The sequence below is a fragment of the Cygnus atratus genome, chromosome 13, assembly GCF_013377495.2.
Source record: "Cygnus atratus isolate AKBS03 ecotype Queensland, Australia chromosome 13, CAtr_DNAZoo_HiC_assembly, whole genome shotgun sequence".
NCBI lineage: Eukaryota > Metazoa > Chordata > Aves > Anseriformes > Anatidae > Cygnus > Cygnus atratus.
Window position 1 is genome coordinate 2,547,505 of NC_066374.1, and position 16,932 is coordinate 2,564,436.

Below are 16,932 nucleotides of genomic sequence, written 5' to 3' on the forward strand. Positions count from 1 at the left end.
TTGAAGAGATGGTAAAGAGGAAAGATTTTTGAAAGAAACAGTTTGATATTCCCAGATACAAGCAGCAACAGTGCTCACCTTTTGGTCCTGGAAATCCAATATCACCTGCAAGCCCTTTATCACCTTGGAGTCCAGGTTGGCCACGCTCTCCCTGGGCTCCACTCTCAGCACCAAACACATCTCCAGGAGCTCCTTTAGTTCCAGCTAAGCCTGAAGGACCCATCTTCCCAGGCAAACCATCTGTCCCATCCAGTCCTGGAAGTCCTTGGGACCCTTGCTCTCCTCGAGGTCCAGAGAAGCCTTGAAGAGAAATACAGTAAATGTCAGACAGCAGAAGTACAGGCTATCCACTCCCAATACCATATCTAACCAAATCAACGTTTAAAAAAAAAATCAAGCAAGAAAAGGCTGTTTGGAAAGCTGCAGAATGTTTTGGTACTGAATTAGAAACTATGATTGGTGAGAAAATGTGATGAAAATGATAAAAACAATTGAAATATCCTTTCAATTTTTCTTTTTCTTAAAAGAATACTTTAGGAGTATCTTGGAGCTGCAGCTACAAGTCTTGCATTTACAGGCTTGGTTTCACTAGACAGCAGATTAGGCAAAAAGGACAAAAAAGGAGGAAGATGACTACTTCAGGCAACAGACAGGCACTATCTCACTACCACCACCATCCACAAAAGCTGCAAAGATTTTTTCGCAGCTTACTTTGTCCTCTACATCAGACAACTTCTGGCACTGTGGGACAGAAGACACTGACAGCCCTGGCACAAGGAGGGCTGGAAAGTACTCTCCCTTTGTCAAGCAGACGCTAAGTAGCACTGCTGTGTGAATGTTTTGTGCTGCTCAGCAGTTGTATCACAAAATCCGTGACTCTGTAAAATTGACATCCCCACTTAATGCACTGAAATGATAAGAGATTTCTACAGCCATATCCACAGAGAAATGAGATTGATATCAACCTAGCTTAAAGAGTCTTCCCTCACCACACCCCCTGTTGCTCTTTTACTACAACCATTAGAAATTCCCACAGCTAAAACAAACTCAAGCATGGTGTACAGACTTTTACCAGAATAATACATGGCTTAAAACAGTTTCTAAACAGTTACAAAGCATGTGATGATAGTCTCTGAAGAAACGAATTGCGTTGGTCATCCTATTTAATTCCAGCAGCAGTATAATACTAAAGGCAGGTAACAAGTATAACGAACATTTCTTCTTCCTTTTTTTTTTTCTTTCTTCCAAGCTGCAACCATTTGGTTACAGAGATTGCATTTGGAAGGAGCACAGTGGAGCTCACAATGGAGCGTTATGAATGTAACAGGTGGAAACATGGCCTAGATGGTAAGACAACTCTTTTGATAAAATATTGTATACATTAATCATATAACAAAAACTCTTACCAGGTTCCCCTTGCAAGCCAATTATTCCTGGAGACCCTGGCTGTCCTTTTGACCCATGTAATCCAGGTTGCCCTGGAATGCCAGGAAAGCCTTTGCTGCCTTTGGGACCTGAAGATTAAAATATTAATGAATGAATAGCAGAAGACAAAAGTATAGCACCAGAAAACAGGATCAGATCTTTTCTGCAAAGCTAGTGCTTGAAACACTCACTGGATGCACAATTTAAGCTAAATAGCTTCACAAAACCATGGCTGTTACATCAGCTGTGTAAACACAGAAGATGAGGTTCAGAGGCTACTTGAAAGGGGAAAAAATGGTGCAGTCATTATGATCCTCCATGGGATTTAAGCCCAGCCCCTTTGAAGAATAAAGAATACTATGCTGTCAGTTAACTCTCTGGAATAACTATCACTCATAGGATGTTAATTAGCAGGTATTATCTTCGGTGAGGACTAGGTGCTTCTTGGTAGTCAGGCTGTGTGTGAGGACCAGCTTGTCTCCATACCTGGCAATCCTGGGAAGCCGGGAATCCCAGGGGGCCCATACGCTCCAGGGACAATGCAGGGCAAGGTGATACCTAAAAGAAAGAAACACTGACTTTGCACACAGACCTCTTTGGAGACTTCTAACTACTCAGGGACTGCTCGTAGACATCAGCTCCAGCACAAAGAAATGAGCAAGGCTCCTCTGCAGTGTGGGATGGGGCAGGGAGCGAGAGGGAAGACAACCTCATGGTGTCTGATCTGCTCACATATTGGGATGTTATGCGAATGTTGAAGGAAACTTCACGGCATTTTCTACTTTGACATGAGAGGATCAAAGGTCAGTTCTCAATTCATTGCTGTTACCTTGATTTAAGTCATCCAGTGACAGCAAAGCTCATTTAAAAATGATTACACTCATGATAACATATCTACACAGAGCTGTAATAACGCTTCCACTCTTACACAAAGCCAAACTGCTCTATTTTCATCTGAGAGCAGTTCTTCTTCATAGTCAGCACTAGCTTTAAGGACAGACATTCAAAACTGGAATATCCGTGATCTAATTTATGCTTAGAATGGATCCAGGCACCTAATGCCACAATTGCAAGATGTAATACGCACTTTGCTGCCTGCACTTGGGTAAGTTTTGAGAAAATATTTGTTTGACAAAGTAAAAGTTAAAATGGTACTAACACAAAATAAAAAATCCAGCTTTGCTCTTCTGCAGTCCTGTGTGAGCCTAATGTGGAATGCTTTATAAAATAAAAAGTTGAGGTCCATCTCTGAGACATTTCCTTCTCAGACACAGTATAGTAAAAACGACATTTTCAAGCAGCAGGGCAGCAACTGGCATGGAAAGGGAAGTTGAATTAATTCTGTTGTATTCACATCACATGGCTTTAAGGAGTGTCTTATGTGAGTTTTCCAAAACCAGCCCTGTACAATAGCATATTCTGTGTTTTATGTTATTAGCCACAAGCAGAATGGTTGGACAATGATTACTTCATGTAAGGATAACTGAAAAGCAAATAGGGCTGTTTCCTCATGTGTTTTGCAAAATCATGTAAGCAAGGCTTAGTGTAAAAGTTATATAAGCAAAACTGTTCCCAGCTAATTAATACCCTACAGAATCACAGTTTACAGAATAATATCCCAATATCAAGGAAATTAATTACAAAACCATCATGTCAGGCATAAAAGCAAATACGGACAACTCCAACATTTTTGAGTAATCATCTTATGCTGGATAAAATCAGTCTAATTTTATAAATACTGAGCTAGACTTTTCCAAAGGCAAGACTGTTTCACCCTGATTTACTGCAAAATTCTTCAGTGGTCTTTGACATGGTAACTTCAATAGCTCACAGTCTCTTTTTAAATGTCTTTCCTCATTTTCACGATAGGGCCTTTCAGTCTGGGTAGTATGAGATAGGATTATTTCTTCCACCCCCACACATTTCTTTAATATTAGATGAAACTTACTATATCAAAGGGTCTTTTAATGCTTTCCTAGTATTGAGGGCATGATGTATTCACAAGCTTTCTTACACATTTCCACGGGGGTGCAAACTGAACTGGCTAAAGGCTTTTTCACACTTTCCTATATTTTGACTAGAGATAATTTCCACAAAAGACCATTCACTTTTAGCAAAGCTTTGACGCAGCATTCATAATAAGCTGACTTCTGATGTGCTACACAGAATATCTAGAGTTCACATCATGCACAGAGCAGTTTACTTTTACTTATCTTACAATGCAATTTTAATTCAGTGGATTTTGTAAGAGACAATTTACCAAAGATGTAAGCATTCATAGTTATAAATTAATAAAGCTTTCAGCATTTAACATGTTACTTGGCTAAGAAAAAAAGCTTATGTAGACTGTTGCAGGAGGACACTAATGCCAGCTCTCTCCTCACCCCACAACAACAGCACAGCACGACACACGTCAGGTAATGTGCCATCCAGCGTGTCTGTGCAGCCTTCCCATTGCTATTCTGGCCTACCTCTCACCTCTCTCCGGGTTTAATATTCCTCTGCCAAGCTCCTCAAGGTGTAGTGCTCTTATCACCAAGATTTTTGAACTTAGAACAACAGTTTATCAGTTCAGAAACATATGCAACCACATCATCTGCAAATATATTGTTAATACTGTATTATTGATGCTTACAGAATTACAAAAGTAGAAGCCTAAGTATGTAAAATACTCATGTAATACCTACTCTGTAAAAATCTAGAGCTCTTTTTATTTCAGTAACAGTTCTGAGAACTAATTCAGAAGTCCCAGATACCAGTGAGTTACCATTATTACCTACACAATGAAGTGGGCTGTGCTTTTTAAAAACTTCATTTTAACTGTCTTCCTAATTACCTTTGGTGTAAAATGGCTCTCCAGCAACAGTCAGTGAGTAGGCTCCATCCAAAACAATTAGTGTTTGAGTATTCAGCTCAGATACTTGCTGCTTATTATCTGTGTCCTCCTGAGCATGGCAACTTGAAAGCAGTGACTGCTATGAGAAGTCTAGTGAGCCCACAGAGCAGTTTTAATTAATTTAAAGAGCAATCTTTAACCTAATGCCATCTTCTTGCCTGGTACAAGAACAGCAGTAGGTTTAGTGCCACTTAACTTGTAGCAGCTTTGTACCTTTTCAAAGTGAGAGCAGATCCAGCAAAACCTACCTGGGGGTCCTGGAAAACCTGCTTGTCCTGGAAGGCCATCCAGCCCTGGGTCACCTGGCGGCCCACGAACTCCACTAGGACCTGGATATCCAACGCCAGGAGAACCAGTCTCTCCGTGATGGCCCTTGGTGCCAGGTAATCCTGGCAGTCCTTTTTCACCTGGGAATCCCAGCGCACCATCCCCCTGTGCACAGCAAAGACAATTACAGCTGAAAATCCAAGAGATGTAGAAAGAATGTACATCACTGTTACTTTAGCAAATGCATAAAAGTTTGGTCAGCTCTGTGCAAGTTTCAAATGTGCCTGGGGAGGTACATCAAAACCACTGTAAATCATCCACCATTATTTCAAGATGCAGGAAAACTCAGATACTATTAGAAAATATTTTTTATGTTGTGTTTGCCAAAACATTAAGTATTACATATTCTGAAAGATTAGTTTGTGTGTTATTTTAATTAATTAAAAAGATTCTGGTGTGGTTTTTCTACTCCAAGATTTGACTTGTGCCGACAGGGTCTTATCTATCAGGACACAACGTAAAACGGCATTAGGGCCTCCCCCACTACAGGAACTTTATCGTTTGACTGGGCAGCCAGAGGCATTGGCCAGTGCCAATTATTAATCTTGATCAAGACAAATCTATGTTCAGGAATGAGCTTTTTTTAATGTATTTGGAGACTTACCACACAGATAATCAGGGCTAGTAAACCAGGCCTTTCTGATCTCTCTGCTCCTTATTGCAATCCTAAAGCACTGCTGCTAAATTAATCTGAACTTACCGGAGGGCCTGGCGGGCCTGGTAAACCTGGAAGTCCATCTCTACCAGGAGTTCCTGGGATGCCTGAAGGTCCTCTGGGCGCCGTCGCACCACGGTCCCCACGAGCACCTCTGCCTGTTGCATACGATGAATCTCCTTTTTCTCCCTTAAGGCCTGGAAGACCTTGCTGGCCAGCTGAAGCCTACAGAGCAAAAGATTAAAAAAACACAACTGCCACCACCATCAAACAAACAAACAAACAATCAGGCATACGAACATGCAGAGAAAAGCCTTTGCTTTTTAAAAATGTCATATGAGGTCAGGACACAATGACTGGAGCTAGAAAGAAGCTCCAAAGGGTTTCCTATTGTATACGTTATGAAAAAGAAAAAAAAAAAGTTTGAGTATTTCCAGATGTTTCAGTTAAGTCACTACAAGTTTACAGTGGCAAGCCAAACCTGGGTATATAGCACTATAGTGATCCACCAGTCTTGGATGGCATCTGGGAACACTGTATCAGTCATGATTTAACAGGGCCCAAGTATTGGTGGACTGAGTATTTATTATTACACCCTATTACTTGGTGTGCTGCATTCACTGACATTGATGAAGATACTCTGAAGTCATTTAGTGTGCTTAGACTGCATCTGAGGCAGACAGCTTTTATAGCTATGAGCAATGATGTGGACAGAGCTCATCATTCGATTTCAGGTCTTCTCTCCATACAGAAGCATATCTGCTTCCACAGGTGGCTCTCACTTAGAGAGAACCCTGGGTCGAATCTATGCATCCCAAGAGGCCCTCGGATGAATAGTTGTTACTGCTTTTACCCGTGACTGCTAAATTGCAGTTCTCAGACCTTAAGAACCATTTCTTCCCCCATTTTTACATGATAATTTCTCTACTTTCCAATTCTTTTCACAGGGTTTGTTTATTTTTTGTCCAAACAAGTAGAAGAAATTATGCAAAAAATATGTTCTGGTTTCAATGCGATCCACACCAGGAATTGCACAGGGCCACTTTTTCTCCTGTAATTCATGACAACCGATACAAACTCCTCCTTGTCTTACCAGAGGGCCTCGCAGTCCTGGTGCGCCCACAGTGCCTGGGTCTCCACTAACGCCCTTGATCCCAGGCACGCCAGGGATTCCTGTTGGACCTTGTGGACCTGAGATGCCTTTTACACCAGGTCTCGTAACTCCTCCATCACAAGCACAATCACCTGCCTCTCCTGGAAAATACAGTCAACACCTCAAAGTCAGTTTCATTCGGATAAAGACCCTTTTATGGTTTCAAGAGCTCCAAAAGCAATATTGGGACAAAACCATTCAGACATGATATGATGTTGTGCCTACTCTGCTCAGGCCATGAGAGTGTCAAGCAGGGGGAAGCTTTGTCCGTGTTAATTTCTGTACAACACCCACCACCAAATTACCACGTGCAGCATGAAGCTCAGCATTATCTGGTACATCATGCTTATTTCCTTGAACTCTTCCCAAAGGTTTCGATTCTCCAAAGCAGATGATTTTAAGGAGAATTTTAGGACAGAAGTCTTGTGGATCTTAAGGGACGGTTGCCTGTCAAAGAAAGCAAATCTGTACTCCCACTCACAGGAGGTTACAGTGACCCTCAGCTGGATATCTTTATCTTTTCTGGAATTGTAACTGGGCGCAGATCCAAACCACCACAACGCACAGTGATGTTTGCATCATCCCACTTTAGTGTTCCATTATGCACTAAACCCCAAATTCTCATAATTTTTAGCACAGAGGAGAATAAGATTACGTTTCTCTGTCATTTCCAGCCTATATTAATTACAAAAGCAGAACACAGGGCTTTATTTCTAAGTCTTGTTACATCTCATGGCTTTAAAGCACAACTTGTTTAGCTAATTGGGTATGAGGTGTTTATCTGCTCATTTGCCTGGGAAGAGCAGGAGGTAGAAAATAGGATTTTAGTGGCAGTGCTGGGCACTACTCTCTCTAAAATGTAAAGGCTGCTGCTCTTTTTATCCACCTCCAAGCTTCTCTGATTTGTCATAAAGACATTTCCACCTCATCCCTTAGGTTATTAATCACATGGAAGTGAGATCATTCGATTGTTGAAAGGTTCTTCCAAAAAAGAGACAATTACCTTTGTAACCCTTTGGACCCAAAGCTCCTGGAAGCCCTCTCTGTCCAGGCTCCCCGGGGGCCCCAGTCCTTCCATCCAGAATTGCGCCCGGGAGGAATGAAGGGCCTACATGTGGAAAGAAAGCGAGCAAAAGCCCTGAGAAGGCTGTATTTCCAGCTCATTAATTACTTATAATGGCAGGGATGCAATTGACAGAAATGGCACTGGATCAAGCTGCAGCTGCCTAAGTTACACAAAAAGATGAACCTGATATTATGGCCTACAATCCTCTGCTACATGTTTGCCTTTAGCTTCCCATACAGAAGAGCAGAAGATCTTACAAAGTGGATGCAGCAGAGTTTTATTCCTCTGTTGCTCTACTATTGCAATTTTTCAAAGACTTAATAGCTGGCCAAAGAACCAACCCAACTGCAAACAGGTTGAATAGAGAAGCACAAATGAATTCGTTCATGGCCTGTCCCCACTGCAGCATTATGCAGAGGATCAGATGTGCCTTCACAGCTCTGGGAGAAGCTGACACTCGCATGCAGGGACTCATGTGGACGGAAGTTGAAGGAGGAACTAACCAATGTGGTGGTGATTGTGGTGACTGGCTACTGCCTTTTTGTTGGTGCAGAAGTTACTGCGTATGAGCAACGTCTTTGCTACTGCTGGCATGGTAGAGTCATTCCCAGGGCTACCTGCCTTCTGCAGAGCTTCTCATCAAGTCCCTGCAGTTCAGGAAAGAGACTAAGTGGCAAAATGGTTATGGGAATTCCCCTGTCCCTCACTTTACAGCTGCAGGACTATTCTCTCTCTCTCTTTATATGCTGAGGAATACAATGAAACATGAGCTGACAGAAACAGCAGAGGGTGATCCAATAGTGATCTAACACCATCTGAAACGATGGTGTCTGAAAGCCCTTCCCCTCAGTGACAACAGTAAAATGGAGTGCCAATGAGCACGTCTGATGTTCTGTGGAAACAAACTGCAGCCATCAGCTAAAAACAGCTACAAGAGTTTTACTGACTCTGCAGAAAACTTAGCAGGATTTGACTGACAAATAGTTATTGGTAAGACAACAGTTATTTCTTCTCTATGGAAAATAATTTCATCGGAGTATGTTCATTGGCTCCATCGCTGGAGTGTGTCCTGGTTTTGAAAGTTTCACTCTCAAGAATAAAACAGGCTGCTTGAACTCAGTTTATGGCAGAATATTAAAACATAAGGTTTGCATACAATCATCCCTTTTTCATTCACTATTTATCTTCTGAGGAAAGCAAAACAGTACATAATTAACCCAATCAGGGCATATATACAAATGAGCATGTAAATATGAAATCACATTTCTTTAGGTTCATAAACTGTCTCTTCAGGCATCCTGTCTGATTCCTGGTGCCCGAAATACCTCCTCACAAGATCAGGCATTTACTTCAGGTACTCATAAGGTCAAGGTCTCTTCTTTATCTAAGCCAGTACCAGGGCAAACATTATTTGGCTTTTCTCCCATCATCCTGCATGCTATATCTCTAACCTCCTTTCTTTTCCCCAGCTGAAAAACGTTTCCTACGAGTCAACTGAGCTGGCTAAGTTTCATCCTACTAAAACAGTGCAAATATAGAAAGTTGAAGAAAAAACTGTACATTTTAACAGAAGACATCTGAGGATGTTAGCCTTGGGGTTAGTTATTACATTTGCTATATGACAACACTACATTCACTGGGAGAAATCAAGTAGCTACATTTTCATGCTACATCCTTACTATGGACTACCTTCTCAGATGACTGCCTGTTAATAGACAAAATAATCCAAACTGAGTAGACAGAACTGGTACTTAGTTTGGGAGATGCAGCACCAGTCAATGCAAACCTATGAAATATCAGGCTTGATCTGCCATGCTTAGGAGATTAGCCTAGAACTTCAAAGTCCTCTGTTTCACAAATTGTGTCGATAAAACCTTGTGCTTCAGTCTATCAGGTTCCCACTTTTAAAATTGTAACTTTTTCTTTTCAGAGTTACATTTTTTTTATCCTGCTGATAAATACCTTTAAGGTTGTGAGTTACAATTACAATGGGATGTTGACCAAGCCTTTAAAATTTACAGATGAATAATGTTCACTGGCAAATAAACAAACACATAAATGATTATTTGTCTTGTTTCACTATGAATGCAATATAAAAACAGATGTTAAAAATGTACATACGTGATGAGCCAGGCAATCCTGGTGCTCCTGGCAGACCTGGTAAACCATCTCTACCAGGACTGCCTGGTAATCCAATCGTTGCTCTTCCTGGTTCTCCCATTTCACCCTTCAAACCTGGAATCCCTGGAGACCCTCCAGTGCCCATTCCATCTAGACAACATTGACACAATGAGCAGCTATCCAGCAGCAAACATATTCTGGTATTTTTAATGTTATGAAAATTACTACTGTCTCCTGAACTGTAACCATGTTAGCAAAGGACAATTTATAATGGCATACAAAGGAAAACTTATTAATTGTAGCTACCAACTGCCTCCCATTTACGCACTCCTTTGGACATCCAAAAAACTTTAGAGGGCTGTATTCAAGTCCCACTAATAGGTTAGATCATGAACTGTGGAAGACTGCAATTTGTTTATTTTCATATTGCGTTTGAGTGAGATATTTATATTTGCCTTAGTAGTTCCTAGCTCTGGATCATTGCTGGTCAGGACTTCACAGATGTATTCAGGTGAAACAAAAACTTTCTCATGAGATTTTTGATGGGACAAATGGGTACCAGCTACAGTGGTTTTATTTAGCCAATCTGATAGCTCTCTATTGCAAATAAGAGAAGTCATTAAAGAAACCCTCATTTTCAACAACATTTGCAATTATTTAAAATGCTCCATTTATAGGAAAGGTTTTGCCAATCAACTCTTTTGAAATAGAATTCAAACAACCTTCCATGCACCAAATATTTACACCTGAAGCCTTGAAATGGGCTGTAATCACTGTAATTCTGCTCCATCCAAGACAACATATGAGGTTTTCCTGTGCCATCCCTGACTCATACTTCTCACAGGGCAGCTTGCAAATCAGCCAGCTGAAGGAGCAGGGAGAGGCTAGATCCAACACCTTCAACATCTTCAGGCTGCTACTCAGAGTCTCTTCTCAGCAACAAACACACAGAAAACAGCCTCCTAAGGGCAATTAGCAGATGCTTTACCTCTCTCCAGGCCTGGGAACCCTGGAGCTCCCGGAAGGCCTGGTAAACCACTGCCCCCTTCATCTCCCGGAGGACCAGGTATTCCTGGGTTTCCAGGGTCACCTGGGGCACCTATTAGACAAACACAGAAAGACAAAGAAGAAAAACTTGTAAGAATTTCTGCTGAAAGACTCTGTTCAGTCTTCTAACTCAGTGGCCACTGATATTGCCAGTAAAGGCTGCAAAGCCATTAGCAGTAAGGCTGTTAGTCCAAGTTAATGGTTAAAACTGGTTAGTCCAAGTTAATGGTTAAAACTTCCTCCTGAGCTCTGGAAGAGGTTGTTTAAAACTTGACTGCATGTGAAAGCAGAATAAGAGACATCACACAGCTTGTCTCCTCATTTTTATAGCTTCAGAGACTGTTCCTGCCCAGGACTCATACAGCTGTGGCATTAACCAAGCTCCTTTTCCCAACAGTATTCTTAGCACACTGAATGTCAAATAATACAGAATGACATTCAGAGTACCCATTTCCATGCAACATAAGAAACCATTTTTCCATGGTAAACAGAAATAAGACACACAGGTAGCCTACATTTCCCCATGCTCACACACAGTCAGCCTCCTAGGAGCTGAACATTTCATTCTGCCTTTAAACATATCATTCTGCAACCTGGGAATGAAAGGTTTATTGTAATCTCTGGTATTATATACCTGGGACCAAATGTATCTGTATGCCAACAAAACAGAACTGAAAGGGGGAATAACAAAGAGATATTTCCAATTCACAATGTGGAAAAGTGGTAAAATACAGTAATAATGAAAGTTGGGATCAGAGAGAGTGCTTTAAACTAGTTCCAAAGCAAAATGGAAATGTGTACCTGAAATGACTACACCTTCCCTGTCAACAACGATAGGAGGGCCTGGGGGACCGATGTCACCTAATTCACCCTGTAGAACAAAACAGATTCACACCATTATTAGAGATGGGTGGTAGAGGGGAAGACTGCTTGTCATGAAACAGACTGTATTTTAGCAGGGTCTGGTCATTCACTGACTAAACATCACTCTTTTCCTTGATGAAGAATTCACTTGTTCACTTTGATATTCTGCTATTCACAATTATCTGCAGTCCTCATTTATCTGCTCTTCCTGTCTGATGGAACTGATGGCTGCTTAAGACAAAGTGCTTGCTAGTATCCAGCTATCCTCTGAAGGCATCTTGTTACCTCAACAGAAAGTACAGACATGTATACACCATGTGTACTGAAGACCAGTAACCATGTTTGCATATTGACCAATACCACATAGACCACTTTTTTTCAACTTGTGGTATGAATATGAATTCATAGCTGCTACAAATATAAACATTTTTAAAAGTATTTATCACTGCAGATATCTGTTGCCTTGGAACCCTGAATTTAAATAACAGGAAAATTGATTCCTCCATAAAATCACATAAAGAGAACAAGCAAGTTGTGACAAACAGTGGTATCGCTCCTTCTTCTCACTCTAACACAGTATTAAATCCTATTTAAAACAGGAAGTACAAAATCTGACTGTTGTCCAAATCACCATCATATGTAATACATAATAAACACAATTCAGTGTGCCAAGGCAGTGCAACACTTTGATGCTTCTTCCAGTATTACTGCTCTGTACATAAACTTCTACTATTCTTCCGCGTGCTCTTCACAAAAAAAAACGTTCAGCACTTGCATTTCTCATGCCTGCCAACCATATACCAATTTTGGTGGCAAAAAAAAAGTTGTTTTCACAGCAAACTACTATCCCACCATTTTCCACTCAGTTTTCAGATGTCTGAAAGCCTTGACAGCTATCTTAAACATCCACTTACTTCCATCTAATCTTGCCTCAATTGCCCAGTACATGTGGCATTGGTGTAAGAATGAAGGAGACAGGAGACACTATATATACAACTGTAAGTCATGAAAATACGTGAATAAATGTTGCAAAGGTATTAAAATATCTGAGTGTTCACAGTTCAGCAACTGTTCAATTTTACTCTCGTCGATAAAGTAAATGAGGAAGTGAAAAATACTGAAAATCACAGTCATACAAAGGTAAAAAGGGGGGGTCTGACTGGGGCAAAGACATTTATTCATGCAAGTATCTTTACAAAAGCAGTGCTTCCGTGTTTTCATGTGAGAATTTACCTTTGTGCCTTCAACTCCATCCAGTCCTGGATAGCCTGGAATACCTGGATGACCCTGTACAGTCACACAGGAGAACATTTTTACACAGTGAGACAATAAGCCAGTGGCTAGCTGAGATACCTGCAGTGCTTGGACTTGAACCACAAACCCAATTCATAGTATTACAAACACTGTCAAGCATCTGCAGAAGTAATAAAGAGAAAACCGACGGCATCAATTTCTCAGCACTCACAAAATACCTGAGCCTTTAGGCCTCCTTGTACTGGAAAAATTCTGAGAACTTGTGAACAGGCATGGTGGTGTCTCAATGAGGAGACACTCTGGAGCTCTCACAGAACTCCAGAAATGCTTGAAGAGTCTCAAATGCTATTTTCCTTGCACCCCACACTTTCTCTTCACTTTGTTCCAACTCCGTCAACCCATTGGCCCTAAAACTTTTTCAGTGCCACTGGGAGATCTGGCTTTCTGCTATCCATTTGCTGGTAGCATTCTCTCAGACACCAAAACTCCCCTTCTGGATGCATGACTGGAAATCTACACTGAAGTGATCTATTTTTCTCTATTATGTAGTGTATCAAACCGAGCCCAGTATGGATCCCAAATCCTACTGCAACTGCAGAAAAAATGGAATATTCCAAGAGCTCTGGAGCAGGGAACCTTAATTTTAAACTCCTGAAGTTGTGGACAGCTGTCTTTGACAGCAGCTCATGTTGCTTTCTTGAGCAATTTCCACTGGTGCATCTGAAATTAGAAGTGCTTTAGCATGCTTTCAGCCCCTTGATCACCTGGCCATTTCCACTTGGTACACTACAAAAAGGTAGCTGCAAAAAAGAAAAAAGTGAGAGAGTTTGGCTGTTCCATAAGGAAATGGAATTTCCAGTCTGTGGAGGTGGTCCCCTGAACACGTAGGGATAACTACAGAAACAGTTGAAGAGATCTAGAGATGGACTTTCCAGTTAGTGCTCACTAGTTTTATAGGGCAGATGCATTCATGCATCGGAAGTAAGCTTGGAGCCAATAAAGAGATCAGAAGATCGTAAGCAGGTAGATGGCTTCTGCAATTGTAAGTACAGTGAAAAATAAAAGAACATTTCACCTTTCTCCCTGGAATCCCATCAGATCCATCCAGTCCCAGAAGACCCTAAAACAGCAAAACACATTACGTAACTTTCAAAGGCTCCATGTCAGTCTGGTCTTATTATATCAGGCTCCAAGATCTCAGTACCAAAGAATGAAAAGGTAAACTTTCAAAAGGAGAAGGTACCACTAATATTCCATGTCTTCCACATACTAACAATCATCACTGAAAGAATTCAGCAGAATGATTGATAAAGGACCTCTTATCTTCTTTAGTCATTGTCTTGCTAATCAGTAGTTCAAGTCGAGTAAGTCACAGTGTCTCAACTTAGTAGAAAGTTAGGTAGGTAGTTTGTAATTACAAAGCCATGAAACTTAATACAGACAAATGCTTTCTATCTTGATGATTTGTTCTTCACACGCAGAACAGAATGTCTTGGTCTTTCTGTTGTGTATGAGCACCACGTGTCTGCAAAATCACAGTGATTTGAAGAATTTATGGCTGGCTTTCAAAAAAAAAGCTTTCAAAAAATTGGAAAAGCACAGGCCTGGCAACGTCAAGACCTCCATTAAATATTTCTGTATGATTTTCTTGGACTGCCATGCTTGTATTCATCTTTAATCTCACCTTTAGTCTGAGACTTTAATGAGAGAAGAACTATCTGTTGGATCTGTTGTTGTATGATGCTGACTACTATGGGTCCCAGTCCTATGACTGGGACTTCTACATGCTTTGGGAATGCTTGGTGAAAAGTCCACTTCATGAGACTAGCTTGAGAACAGAAATTTAGGGACTTTGTAAGGTTACCTACCCTGCCACCTGGCAAGCCAGGCACACCTTTTTCTCCTTTTTCTCCAACACCTCCAAAGCCCTGAGGAAAAACATCAACATTAAATCCATGATCTGTCTGCAACTTAACAGCACAGCCTAAGACAGAACAAGCACAAATGCAACTATTACTGTAAACTGTACAACAGAGACACATAGGAAACTGACTTTTTCTTCTGAGCTTCTTCTGCCCCAGAAAAAAATCCTGTATCAAGCAGTGCAATATGTGCAGTGCATTATCTTCTTCATTCAATGCAAGTAACACCCGGCTATAAACACTCTGCAAGTCCTGCTAACTCCATATCATATTCTACATTTTAAAGTGCTTTGAAATCTTATTTCTTAACAGCAGTAGCTCAAGGCAGTGCTCAGAGCATACTTTTTCACTTCTAAAGCCTCCGAATGACATAAAAATAGCATTTTCACGCTCAACATTTGGAACTGTTCGGTGGCTTTCCCCACTCAGCAAGAAGTATCAAATCCAGAGATGGAACACCAGGATTTAATTTCAGCAAGTTACAGTAGTTAGGCAATTTTCAGGCTTCAATCATGAAATATCTTATGCTTGTGGTTAAGTTCACACATATGTTCAACCCCATCAGCTTCAATGGGCCTCTTGTGATGCATTAAGCTAAACATGCACATAATGGAACATGTCCAGAAAGGCTAGTAACAAACTGTGCTTCATGAACTTTTTTTTTTTTTTTTTTTGCACACCATTATACCGAGAACAGCTGTAGGTTGGAAAAACTGGCAAACATTTATCTTTTTGGTCAGAACTTCCATAAAATATTTATTCCCCAAACTTATCTAAAGAACCTGTGTTTACAGTAGGTTATAAGCTGGGAAATAGCTCTCTGGAATCCAGAGATAAATTGTTGTTGTTAATTCATACAGGGAAGATGCTACACATTCCTGAGTTTATGAGCACTAATGCTTAACAGGCCATTTAAAAACTGGATATACATATATATAGAGAGAGAGAAAGAGAGAGAGACAAACAACTGTTTGACATAAAGATATGCATATGTGCTTTACAACTTTAAAGTAACAAAAAGTATGTTTAAACGTAATTAAACAAAAATAAATAGGATTTTTAAAATATATCTAGCTCTGTGGGACATCAAGGAACATTGCCATCAAGCGGCCATGTAAAGATTATGTCTACTTGCAAATTTCCTCTTGCAAATGAAATGAAAATTTATTCAATCTCTAGCAGGACAACACTGTTTTCTTCATATTTCCAGGACAAAGACTGATCAGATTACAGTTACACTCTTCAAAAATCCTGTGGACATTTGTATCAGATTTTCAAAGTTCTCTGGTGCCTTAAAACTCCTGTAGAGATTTTATGAGCTATGCAGAGGCTTCTGAACCATCTAACCCATATTAGGCAAAAATTAAAAACTCTCTTCTGCTCTTACCGGCAGGCCAGGCAATCCTTTTTCTCCAGGCAACCCTTGAAGGCCTGGCTCACCCTAAAACGGGGAAGAGGTAAACATAATAAACCACTGAACCCATGAAAGCAAGACTTACCCCAACCCACCCATCATACTCCTGACTCCTAAAGCGAGGCTTTGTAACTTATTTGGCAGCAAGGAGGCTTGATTTGTGTCATCATTTGCCAAATATAGTCTCTCAGCAGTGTGCTGATGCATGCAGCAGATTGTCTGTGACCACTTCCCATGGCTTCACAGACCACTGCTTTGGAACTATTGTTCTCCTTTCCTCCACTGCTAGAAGGCAAACCAGAAGCATCTCAGATCGTCGTCTAGGGACTTCAAACATTCATAGTACTTCATAGAAAGCAGTAAAATAGCACATAATGAGACAGAATAATGTCTTCACAATCCTGCTTACAAATTCAAGAGCAAGCCAAATAAACTGCACTTGTCTGAGCAACACCTCATGCTAATGCAACGCCACCAAGTAAGACAGTGTGCACCATGACTTATGCAGAGACTCGGCAAACTCAGGCTTGGCTCCCAAACCAGCCTGTGTATGTCCTACACTAATTCAGCATATGTAAATTCCACGTGTGAACAGAATCTTTAACTCAAGATCCATAGAGCTTTTATAGATACACTGATGATCTAAATATGCATCTTAGTAAATGCCTGGATAACAAAATATATATGATTATTTCAAAGTATTGTGCATCACAGGGAAAGCAAGAGACCTGGAGCTTTTTATTTCTTTTCCCAAAAGAATTTTTTTTTCCACTTGTGTTGACAGTTTC

The 16,932-nt window shown here is 40.7% G+C and overlaps 1 protein-coding gene across 1 annotated transcript in view; it reads right to left on the bottom strand.

Moving 5' to 3' along the window:
• Positions 1 to 16,932, bottom strand: part of COL4A6 (collagen type IV alpha 6 chain) — a 126,201-nt gene that overhangs the window by 14,061 nt on the left and 95,208 nt on the right. Inside the window, exons 13-26 of the mRNA XM_035541355.1 lie at positions 16,118 to 16,171; positions 14,677 to 14,736; positions 13,884 to 13,928; positions 12,788 to 12,841; positions 11,492 to 11,561; positions 10,632 to 10,742; positions 9,644 to 9,793; positions 7,460 to 7,564; positions 6,397 to 6,557; positions 5,349 to 5,528; positions 4,570 to 4,753; positions 1,912 to 1,983; positions 1,407 to 1,514; positions 79 to 300 (exon numbers count right to left, since the gene is read on the bottom strand). Coding sequence (XP_035397248.1) covers positions 79 to 300; positions 1,407 to 1,514; positions 1,912 to 1,983; positions 4,570 to 4,753; positions 5,349 to 5,528; positions 6,397 to 6,557; positions 7,460 to 7,564; positions 9,644 to 9,793; positions 10,632 to 10,742; positions 11,492 to 11,561; positions 12,788 to 12,841; positions 13,884 to 13,928; positions 14,677 to 14,736; positions 16,118 to 16,171 — 1,576 coding nt within the window. The remainder of the gene's footprint in view (positions 1 to 78; positions 301 to 1,406; positions 1,515 to 1,911; positions 1,984 to 4,569; positions 4,754 to 5,348; positions 5,529 to 6,396; positions 6,558 to 7,459; positions 7,565 to 9,643; positions 9,794 to 10,631; positions 10,743 to 11,491; positions 11,562 to 12,787; positions 12,842 to 13,883; positions 13,929 to 14,676; positions 14,737 to 16,117; positions 16,172 to 16,932) is intronic.